General features: G+C 39.2%; 1 protein-coding gene across 1 annotated transcript in view; it reads left to right on the top strand.

Annotated features, from left to right (window-relative positions):
- The window catches only part of MDN1 (midasin AAA ATPase 1), a 173798-nt gene that overhangs the window by 35067 nt on the left and 126527 nt on the right, over window positions 1-12204 (top strand). Inside the window, exons 12-16 of the mRNA XM_042939361.1 lie at window positions 1501-1596; window positions 3170-3282; window positions 4497-4645; window positions 5524-5584; window positions 10850-11061. Of these exons, the coding sequence (XP_042795295.1) occupies window positions 1501-1596; window positions 3170-3282; window positions 4497-4645; window positions 5524-5584; window positions 10850-11061 (631 nt within the window). The remainder of the gene's footprint in view (window positions 1-1500; window positions 1597-3169; window positions 3283-4496; window positions 4646-5523; window positions 5585-10849; window positions 11062-12204) is intronic.

Genomic DNA, 12204 nt, shown 5'->3' with positions numbered 1-12204 from the left:
ATCCCAAGCAGGCTCCCTGCTGTCAGCTCAGAGCCCTGTGCGGGGCTCTATCTCATGAAATATGAGATCAGGACCTGAGCGGAAATCAAGACTTGGAAGCTTAACCAACTGAGCCACCCAAGGCTTTTATTGGGGTCTTCTGTCATTGTCCATATGATGGAGCTCAATCTCTAGCCCCTCCTCCCACTCCAGAGGGTAGAACTTTCAGCTCCACCCCTCCAGTAAGTGCTGGGTCTTTCTGGCCAGACCAGCCCCTCCCTTAAACTGCCTAAGGGTCCATCAGGAGTCACCTTGTTTATTAGCATAATAATATGATCCAAAGGGGCCCTAGTAAATAACAAAAAACACTTCTTACTCTTGGTAATTCCAAGGATTTTTGAAGCTCTGTGCCAGATACTAGGGACAAGGACTGGATAAGTTCCCTCTCTTTAAAAAAATTTTTTTTTAACATTTATTTATTATTGAGAGGCAGAGAGAGACAGAGCATGAGCATGGGAGGGGCAGAGAAGGGGGAGACATAGAATCTGAAGCAGGCTGCAGGCTCTGAGCTGTCAGCAGAGCCTGATGCATGGCTCAAACCCACAAACCGCGAGATCATGACCTGAGCCGAAGTCAGATGCTCAACCAACTGAACCACCCAAGCGCCCCAAATTTTATGGATATTTTAACATTTGGTGGTGGCAGAACCAAATGTATTCTTTGTTTGCCACACTCGTGGTATCCTTTCCGTTGTCATTTTATCTCTTATCTTTCCTGTAAATGGAAATTTAACAAATGCTCAATGTATTCAAATTCAGACCTTTTTTAAAAAAAATTTTGTTAATGTTTATTTATTTTTGAGACAGAGAGAGACAGTGCGAGTGGGGGAGGGACAGAGAGAGAAGGAGACACAGAATCTGAAACAGGCTTCAGGCTCTGAGCTGTCAGCACAGAGCCCGATGTGGGGCTTGAACCCATGAACTGTGAGATCATGACCTGAACCAAAGTCGGACGTTCAACCGACTGAGCCACCCAGGCGCCCCTCAAATTCAGACTTTTTTTGGGTAGACTCTTTTTTTGGTGGTGATATGTACTTTATATTTCATTACATCAGGAGGCACATATCTGGTTGGCCTATCAGAAGTTGCTGAGATTGAGTACTGGATTAGGGTAATGACAGTGTGATTTTTTTATTGTGCACCAAGAATTTACCTTTACAGCTAGAAATTAATCTTTTGGAGTTACTTCCACTGTAGAGTCAGATTTGTAAAATGAGCCTTTTAAAATTTTTTCCCAATTAACTAGTATTTGGATAGCAAAGGCTTCACATTTGTTTGTGTCTTGTCTCTCTTATGATAAGGTCCTTGACGCTAGAGCTGGTACTTTATTTCTACTCTCCTTACTCTTACAGAAATGTTCCTGTTGGGTTTTATGTTCTTTTTGTGGCCAGGATAGTGGCACTCTGTTATTAATACAGTATTTTAAAAAGTCAGTCGGCATTGACCTTGGTTATTTTAATAGGCTCTGGACTGTTTCACAGCAATGCTTTCTAAGCATACAAGCAAACTGAAAATGGCAGAAGTCATTGGAAGCAAATTGAACATTTCCAAGAAAAAGGTACGTAGTACTATTATTTTTGCCTCTCTGTTGAAAGGAAGCTGGGTTATTTAGTTTATTTGCTAGTCTCTGGTCCTTACCTAGAACAGCTCCTTTGCAATAACTACCTCCTCTGAAAGTTGGTAGTTTCATTGCTCCCTTTCATGGACATAAAGCTCTCACTATCTTCTAAATAAGTAATTCTCCATGTGTTCTACATTCTTCTTTTTTTTTAAATATTTTTTTTATTACGTTTCTTTATTTTTGAGAGGCAGAGAAAGACAGAGCACAAGTAGGGGAGGGGCAGAGAGAGGGAGACACAGAATCTGAAGCAGGCTCCAGGCTCTGAGGTGTCCGCACAGAGCCCGATGCGGGGCTCGAACTCACGAATGGTGAGATCATGACCCGAGCCGAAGTCAGACGCTCAACCGACTGAGCCACCCAGGTGCCCGTCATGTGTTCTACATTTTTAAAGTGAGCTGCATTGTGCCTTATATCACATGCATGCTTTATTTTCTCTGGTGTTTTAATGAGCGTGTTCTGTAGATTGTGGACTCAGGACTGGAATTGTTTTACTAACACCTTTGTCTATAGTTTTATGCACAATTAGATTTTTTCCACCTTTTCGTTATTAACATCAGAAAAGTTGAAAAGAATAGTACAAAGAATAGTACCTAGGTTCATTGATGACATTTTTAATATTTTGCCATTCTTGCTTTATTTCAAAAATTGTATTTTTGGAGGAGAGAGCTTTTTAGCAGTGGTGATGGTAGCTAGAGAACTGTCTGAGGCCTGTCTTGTGGTAGGTGGCTGGCATTCTCAAATGAATGATGACTCAAAAAAGCTTTATGTCAGGAACTGCTCCTTAGCATTCTGAACCTGTTGGGATGGTTTTGGCTGCAGGTGACAGAACACCTACTGAAAGGGGCTTACATAATAAAAGAAATGAAGCTGCCTCAGTTGGCTTAGATTGATCATTATCCCTTTTGGTGGAAGAGAGATTTACTTTCCCTGAATACTTTGCTACCCCTTCCATTCCTGACCCAAATCTAAACAAAATCTGGGTTCTTAGAGTTAGCAACAAGGATAAGAAAGAATGGCTCTTGGGTAGAGACCCTGGAGCCTCTCTGACAGCTTTTCTGTGTTTTGGCTGTGGTCAGATGTACTATGGTTTATTCAAGTCATTGTTTCCTGCATTATGTTAGAATCTAAAGCAGAGGAAAGCATAACTGAAGAAAAATCACTTTGATTTTTTTCATAAATTATAGGAGTAGAACTTTCTGTTCATTCACTATTGGAATATGTTAATGTGTTCACTTTAGAGATAGGCAGATATGGGCTTATTTGAATGAATAAAAACTACCACTACAGGGAAACATTCATGATCAATGTTTTCAAATAAAACCACAGAATTTAGAAAATTTTTAAAAAGACATAATTAAAGTTAACTCACCTGTCTTGGAAGTAGAAAATGCTTGTTAGTAAAGGGCTAATTAGAGGGGCACAGTAACAGACATGCATGAGGAAATGTTTGAAGCGTGTACAGAATTGTTTTAAAAGATCATACAGAAGTTTACTCTTTCCCCTCCCACAGGCTGAATTTTTCTGTCAACTTTATAAACCGGAAATTGTGATCAATGAGTTAGATGTGCAAGTGGGTCGAGTGCGGCTTCTTCGGAAACAAAGTGAGGCTGTCCACATACAGAGGTAAATAGGCTCTCAACTAGTCTGAGACTGTGGGACGTTAGGAACATGATAGGAGGGTTAATCTAGCCCCCTGTCTCCAAGCAAAACGTGTGTGAATGGTGATCTCTCCCCTGTGCTGGATGGTAAGAAGCAGTACTTTCCCAAAGTATATTCTGTGAAATTAGATGTTAATAGGTGAAGGAGGTGAGGAGGGTTGTTAGGGATTTGGGACTAGCAAAGATGTATCTTTGATTTTATTCATTGTAGTGTATTTAGCAGAGTAAGCTTCCCTTGGAAGTTAGGCTAGATCCTAACGTTAGTCTGTAAATTCCTTGAATGCTGGAATGATTCTGAGATCTAGTTACCATTCATTAAATACTTACTATACTCCTAACATTGTGCTGAGTGCTTTGCATATGTTCTCTCGTGTAGTGGTGGAAATAATTTTATGAATTAATAATTAGTGTCTTACAGCTGCCATAACAAATTACCATAACTTGGTGGCCTAAAACAACAGACATTTATTCTCTCACAGTTCTGGAGGCTTGAAGTCCGAAATCAAGATGTTGGCAGGACCATACTTCCCCTGAAGGCTTTTGCCTCTTCCTGGCTTCTAATGGCTACCAGCAGTCTTTGGTGTTCCTTGCCCCTGTAGCTGCATCCTTCCCATCTCCGTCTTCATTGTCAGATCATCTTCTTTCTTGTGTGTGTTTGTGTTTCTAATTCTCTCTTTTTGTAAGGATACTAGTCAATGGATTTAAGGCTCACCCTTAAAGCCAGTATGATAGGATTTTAACTTTGTTATAGCTGCAAAGACCCTCTTTTCCAATAAGGTCACATTCACACCTTCTGGGTGGACATGAATTTTGGGAGAAGGCTATTCAACCCACTACAAATAGTCACTCTTACCTAAATTTTATAGGTGAGGAGATGAGGGCTAAGAGAGGCTAAGTAATTTGCCGAAGATGACATAGCTAGTGCAGATAATGTCTTACCTTATGGGTGTTTTGATTCTCTAGAGTCTAGTAAAGTACTAGGTGTATAAATACTCAATGTTTGTAGAATGAATGAATAAATTCTGCGATTCCTGGGTTGTAAGGATATCTGTTTATAGCATCAAGACAGCTATTGTCAGTTCTCTTCTCATTTTTGTGGAGTCCGGAAAATCTGGTTCCTACACTGAAGGAAACTTGTAGTCTGTTTCTCTAACTGCTTACTTGTTTTCCCCTTCCCAGGGAGAAGTTCACTTTTGCTCCCACAAGGCCATCCTCCATTCTTATTGAACAGCTTGCAGTGTGTGTTAGCAAAGGGGAACCGGTATTGCTGGTGGGAGAGACTGGGACTGGCAAAACCTCTACTGTCCAGTACTTGGCTCACATTACAGGTAACTTAGAGGAGAAACATTCTGCCCCCACACAATAAACATTTCACACTGTCTGCCTTTTTTTTTTCTTAAATAAAATGTCCAAAAAATACTGGAGTTTAAAAAGTGCCACCTCACCGCTGCCTGGAAGTAACCACTGGAAATTTTTTCCTTGGAAGTAATGTAATTTTTTTCCCTTGGAAATAACTACTGTTACAGCCTAGCATTATCTTTTTCAGTTTATTTGTTTATCTGTTTTTAAGCTTATTTATTTACCTGGAAATAGAAAGCAAGAGCTGGGGTTGGGCAGAGAGAGAGCTAGGGAGAGAATCCCAAACAGGCTCCATGCTGTCAGTGCCTAGCCCAATGTGGGGCTTGATTCCACAACCATGAGATCATGACCTGAGCCAAAACCAAGAGTTGGACACTCAACTGACTAAGTCACTCAGGTGCCCCAACTGTTTCCAGTTCTCACCTATGGTCTGCAAATATATAAACATTTAAGTTTGGGTTTGTGTTGAAACAAATGGGATCACATTCTTATATATTGCATTTAGTTTATAAGCAAATTGGATATCTTTAAAAACAGAACTGCTTTACTCCTAATGGTTAAATAATATTACGTATTGGATGTTTATTTAATTCTAATTTATAGACATTTACTTATTGAAGGATTTTTTTGTTGTTTTCAGTTATCTGATGCTAGAGCAATAATACACAGTGAATCTTCTTGTGTATCTCTCTGGGTTAGGTGAAAATTTTGAATGGTTAAAATTCCTGAAATTAAAATAAGAGGAGCAGAGGAAATGTGCCCATGTCCACACATCTTTAAGGATCACACTGGATATAATCAGTCTTGAAATTTTCAGAGTGACCCTTTTGCCCTTTCTTTTTAAAAGGCCACCATTTGAGGGTTGTCAATATGAATCAACAAAGTGACACTGCAGACTTGCTTGGAGGGTAAGTTTGTTTTAAAATTATTTTCTGGTTATTTTGAGTTCACTGCTTGAGGGAGCAAATAGTGTTTTCTTATAAAGCTCAAAATTAGCCTTAGAAAAAGGTTCAAAGACTTGAACTCCTACCCCCCACCACAGTAGGTTATTTATTGGACTTTACTGAGGACCTGTTGGATATATAGATGTTTCTCTTAATTTTAAAGAATGCTTGAGATTCTTGCTCTCAAAGATCATGCTGGAATGGAGAGGGACAAAAAAACCAAGCATGTAATTAATATTTGTGTGTACTGACATTTATCTAAAGTGTATGCTCTAGAGTCGCACTGCCTTGGAGCTAGATTCTCTCCTGCAGTTCAATTATCTTTGAAACATTAAGTAGCTCTCTACTTGGTTAAATGTTGCTCATGGGATTCCACTGTGGTCATTAAAAGGCCCTTCTTCCCTGTTGGTGTTTTTGAATATGTTAGATTCGTGATCAGTTTTAGTTTGTGCCGAAGGCTGTAAAACTGATGGATGTTTTGGGCATACCTTAAGTTGAGTGATATTGGGATCTGTCCCATTAACTCTAAACAATTGCTTAAAAAAAACCCTTAAAGGCATAAAGTAGAATTTATTGCCCTTTTTGCTCTTTATGGCATCTGCCAGAAAGCTTTTCATTTATCTCTTTTTTTGAGGGTCACATTACAGCAGTTTTTATTTTTACTCTTTCTTTGTCTTATAGCCCTCCCTGCTGTGGTGGGAGTGCTACTTTGGATTCCTGCTTCCTCCTTTTACTTATATTCTCTTCTATACATGTCACTAGTTATGTACTTAATTAACACTTTTAAATATATATTCTGTCTTAAGATCCATTAGCTGAGATTTATCTTTCTTATTTTAATTCTTTCATTTTTTAATTTTTTCCCCAGTGATCTTTCTACCTTGTTTTTAGTTTACTTCTGTTAGTTCATTGACACTTAATCTCCTCTTTCCTTCATTGAGGTACTTGGCAATGTTTTTTTAGTGATATAATTTGTTTCTTAACTCGGTATATCTATACTACCATGTATTTCTTTCTATTTTGTATCTATATATGTCTTCAGGAATGTTCTGCTATTACATACTCCTAACACAAATAGCTAGTCTTACAATAACTGAACATGGACTAGGTCTATTTCTTCTAAGAATTTATAGTGTTATGTCACGTCACCCATTATAAGTAGTTTTTTTTTTAATTAAAAATATTATTTTATTTTATTATTTTTTTTTAATTTACATCCAAATTAGCATATAGTGCAACAATGATTTCAGGAGTAGATTCCTTAATGCCCCTTACCCAATTAGCCCATCCCCCCCCTCCCACAACCCTTCCAGTAACCCTCTGTTCTCCCTATTTAAGAGTCTTTTATGTTTTGTCCCCCTCCATTTTTATATTATTTTTGCTTCCCTTTCCTTATGTTCATCTGTTTTGTATCTTAAAGTCCTCATATGATATTTCTCTTTCTCTGACAAATTTCCTTAGCATAATACCTCTAGTTCCATCTATGTAGTTGCAAATGGCAAGATTTCATTCTTTTTGACTGCCGAGTAATACTCCATTTTGTGTGTGTGTGTGTGTGTGTGTGTGTGTGTGTGTGTGTGCGCGCGCACGCGCACCACATCTTCTTTATTCATTCATCCATTGATGAACGTTTGGGTTCTTTCCATACTTGGCTATTGTTGATAGTGCTGCTATAAACATTGGGGTGCATGGGCCCCTTTGAAACAGCACACTTGTATCCCTTAGACAAATACCTAGTAGTGCAATTGTTGGGTCGTAGGGTAGTTCTATTTTTAATTTTTTGACGAACCTCTACACTTTTCCAGAGTGGCTGCACCAGTTTGCATTCCCACCAGCAGTGCAAAAGAGATCCTCTTTCTCCACATCCTCGCCAACATCTGTTGTTGCCTGAGTTGTTAAATGTTAGCCATTCTTACAGGTGTGAGGTGGTATCTCGCTGTGGTTTTGATTTGTATTTCCCTGATGATGAGTGATGTTGAGCATTTTTTCATGTGTCAGTTGGCCATCTGGAAGTCTTCTTTGGAGAAGTGTCTATTCATGTCTTTTGCCCATTTTTTCACTGGATTATTTGTTTTTTGGGTGTTGAGTTTGATTAAGTTCTTTATAGATTTTGGATACTAACCCTTTATCTCATAATGTCATTTGTAAATATCTTCTCCCATTCCATCGGTTGCCTTTTTTTTTTTTAATTTTTTTAAACATGTATTTATTTTTTGAGAGACAGAGTATGAGCAGTAGAGGGGCAGAGAGAGAGGGAGTCACGGATTCAGAAGCAAGCTCCAGGCTCTGAGCTGTCAGCACAGAGCCCAACGCGAGGCTCAAACTCAAGAACCGCGAGATCATGACCTGAGCTGAAGTCACATGCTCAACCGACTCAGCCATCCAGGCACCCCCATCAGTTGCCTTTTAGTTTTGCTGATTGTTTCCTCCTCTGTGCAGAAGCTTTTTATTTTGATAAGGTCCCAATAGTTCATTTTTGCATTTGTTTCCCTTGCCTCCGGAGACATGTTGAGTAAGAAGTTGCTGCAGCCAAGGTCAGAGAGGTTTTTGTCTGCTTTCTCCTGGAGGGTTTTGATGGTTTCCTGTCTTACATTGAGGTCTTTCATCCATTTTGAGTTTATTTTTGTATATGGTGTAAGAGGGTGGTCCAGGTTGATTCTTCTGCATGTCGCTGTGCAGTTTTCCCAGCACAACTTGCTGAAGAGACTGTCTTTATTTCATTGGATATTCTTTCCTGCTTTGTCAAAGATTAGTTGGCCATACATTTGTGGGTCCATTTCTGGGTTCTCTATTCTTTTCCATTGATCTGAGCGTCTGTTTTTGTGCCAGTACCATACTGTCTTGATGATTACAGCTTTGTAATATAGCTCGAAGCCCATGTTTTGCCCATTTTCAAATGAATTCTTACATGTAGTCTCAGTGTATGTTCTCCCAGGTGTCATGCTGGTTCCCATTGAGTATTTGTGTTACAATTCATTTTTTTCTTTTCTGAAGTGTATATATGTTGTCTCATTTTTTTCATCACTTAAAATATATTGACTTAACTGTTTCAGCCACTATGCTCCACTTTAAGTTAATTCTTATATGCACTCATGTTCCAGGCTCTGTTTGGAGTCCTTTATCTGTGTTAACTCACGTGGCCTTTTTAACAACCATGAGGCACAGATTCTTACCCCATTTTACACAACAGAGAACTGAGACACATAGGGATTAAGTACCTAGTACAAGGTAGTGGCTGGTTCCTGTTTGAACCCAGGCAGTCTGTACTGAACCCAGGCAGCTGCCTCAGTTAGCTTTGGATTCCATTCGTACTATCATCTTTAAGACTAGCAACTTTATTTAAATAACATGTGTGTTTTGTTTAATTTCTCACTATTCCTAGTGTTCATCATCTTTTGTTTTGGTCCAGTGTATAGGTCTCTCATGTTTGCTTCTACTCTTAACTTCCCTACAGTCTCCTCCATTTAGTAGTTAACAGTCCTTTTAAGGTATAATCAGATTGCATTACTCTCTGTCTCAAATCCTTACACTGACTTCTCAGGCCATTTAGAGTATATTCCAAAGGCTTTTCTGGGTCTATAAGACCCTTCATAATCTAGCACTGGTACTTCTCTCTGACATAATTTCCTCCCTTCGGCTCTGCTGTTGAGCTCCAGCCACACACTTTCCTGTGTTGCACCTGGTTGCTTGCTGTTCTCTGTGTGGCATCCCTTGTGGTCCACAGATGTTTGGCTTAACTCCTTTCCTTGCTTGATTTGGGTTGCCTTGAAACTCATCTTTAACAAAGCCTTTCTGACTATCATTTAAATTACCAGTGCCTTCTCCACCCCGTCTCATTTATCTATAATCATAGCACTTAACTACTACTTGATATTTTATAGTAGATGTCTTTTTCTGTTCTTTTGTTAGATTGTAGGTGGGGGAGGACCTTGTGGGTCTTGTTTACTCAGTGCCTAACACCTAACAGGTACTCAGTAAATTTTTGTTGAATAAATGGAATTAAATAAATGTCTTTACTAATGTGTTAGTGCTTACTGGTAAGTGTACATGAGTTTGAAGTTCTCATACTTTTTCTCTCTGGAATCAGACTCTTTGATGGATGCTCAGTATCTGGGCATTGGTTTTGCTTATCTCATGGTTTCTCTCTCACAGTCCAATGAGTAAATAGTGTCCATGAGTTTTCTAATTGTGCTTGATTGTTGCGAAACATACTTGTTTTTGTTTTAGTTCTCAAATTATTTTTTGTGGAAATAAAAGTTATGTCATTGTGTTTGAATTATAGTATTTAGTATCTTAGGGTATAGAAAATTGTATACCTGAGGTTTTCCAGGAACAATTAGTTGCTGCTTGAGCAACTTCTAGCTACAGCAGTGGTTCTCAACTGTTTATTATCACCTGTCACCTCCAGATATTACAATTAATATGAACTAATTTCCTAGCTCCCCAACAGAGAAGTGCTAAAGAATAAGAGAGAATCTAAATACTAAGAAATAAAATGTTGAGCTTTGGAGGGCCACAGACCATTGCAACATCTAAGGTTTTGTTGCTGTCCTCTCTCCCCTAGTTTTTCTCTTTGAGAGCAATTCTCTCCCCCATCAATTGAGAAGGCATGAACTGTGTTCACTTTTCTTAAGCTAACCAGTTTCAGATGTTGTATTTTCTTCTAAGATATTTTGAAAACTTTTTGGTCAATCTTGATAAAATTGGTTTATCATTGAGTCTTCTACGTGATGTTTATTTAAACATGTTAGTAAAATAAGTGACATGCCTTTCACTGCCCAACTAGGAATTTCGAATTATTTTCATAATACTGTTTTTACCTTCAGTGTAGACTCTTCACACATTTAGAATGAAGAAAATCGATTATAATTTAAAACTTTAACATAGATTGTTATGTTAATATAGAGAGAGTGAGTCTGAGCAGAGAAGAAGGGCAGAGGGAGAGGGAGAGAGAATCCCAAGTAGCCTCTACGCTTGGTGCAGAGCCCCACGTGGGGCTCAGTCCCATGACCCTGGGATTAGGACCTGAGCCAAAATCAAGACTTGGATGCTCAACTAACTGAGCCACCCAGGCACCCCTAAAGCTTTAACATAGATCTTTAAAGTATTTTGATATTATTTCTGATTTTGAGTAAATGAAATCTTGGACCTATTCCTATTTTCTAACACATGATTTCTAATCTCTAGTAGCTTCAGAAGTCTGGGAATTATATTTACCTTTTGTTTCAGTTACAAACCAGTGGACCATAAACTTATTTGGCTGCCCTTACGGGAGGCATTTGAAGAACTCTTTGCCCAGACATTTTCCAAGAAGCAAAACTTTACATTCTTAGGACACATTCAGACCTGTTACAGGCAGAAACGGTGGCATGATCTCCTCAGACTAATGCAGCATGTACACAAGTCGGCCGTCAACAAGGATGGAAAAGAAAGTGAAACTGGTAAGAACAGGACCCATACTGCTAGTGGGAGGCCATGAGGCTTTGGCTTAATTAACAGAATTGAAACCAGTGACCATAGGGTTAATGAACTAATAAGCACAGCTACAGACTAATAAACCAGGCTGCAATGTTTTCCTTTAAATATCCGTGCCTCTTCTCCTTCTGGGAGACAGATTTGAGGCTTGCTCTCCCGTCTCCTTGTCTCACTGCCTCTTTTGTTTGGTTTTTAAGATTTTATTTTTAAGTAATCTCTACACCCAAAGTGGGGCTCAAACCTACAACCCTGAGATCAAGAGTTGTGTGCTGTATGACTGCCAGCCAGGCTCCCCTTGGCTGCCTCTCAAGTAAACCCTTTCCTTGCTACATAATCGACATCTTAAATGGCTTTGCTGTGTATTGGGCACATGAACTGGAGTTTAGTTACAAATTCGGTGAGCCAGGCAGGAGCTTTTTGCCAGTGGTTCATGAGCCCCCAGCCGACAACAACAATCTGGGGGAAAGTCTAAGCAGCTGCCTAGGCTCTTTTTCCTAAGGATGACACTCCCTGCCCTGACGGGGTGCTGCCAGCCTTCAGTGTTTAATTTAGCTCTCATGGGCAGGGAATGGTTTTTGGTTTGGGCAGATGTGTCTTGGTGAGGTCATTTCTTCCTTCCATTTGGTTTGGCTCTCTTAGCATCCTTCCCTTGCTTAATTAGAAAAGGTTGACTAGGAAGCCATTTGGTTCAGTTGGTGAAGCCCTGACTTTTAGGGAGGAACCAGTGCTCACAGAGGTACTCTGGGTTTCATTCATTTGGTTTGTTGTTGCTTTTTTGGGGATCTTTGGATAAAATCAGCTGCATTGTAATTGGAAAATGGGAAATGACAGTTTGATTCCTGAATGCAGCCTTTTGGGTTATATACTTTAAAACTGAGCAGTGCTTAGTTATGAACCCATGAAAGGAAAAAGATTATCTTTTTTGCGACACTGCTTGGTCATAATATTCATTAGACTCCAGGTAATGATGACCAATTAATGAATCCATACGTTATAATACCATTTGCAGTTGGATTTGTTCTGTAAGATTTTGTTTGCATCTTTTTTGTATATTTATGTGTTCATGTATGTTGTAAATATGAGAAATTTTCTCCACCTTTGGATAGTAT

This window comes from Panthera leo, chromosome B2, assembly GCF_018350215.1.
Source record: "Panthera leo isolate Ple1 chromosome B2, P.leo_Ple1_pat1.1, whole genome shotgun sequence".
Taxonomy (NCBI): Eukaryota; Metazoa; Chordata; class Mammalia; order Carnivora; family Felidae; genus Panthera; species Panthera leo.
Note: the sequence above shows the minus strand (reverse complement) of the source record. Positions and strands in the feature narration are given on the sequence as shown.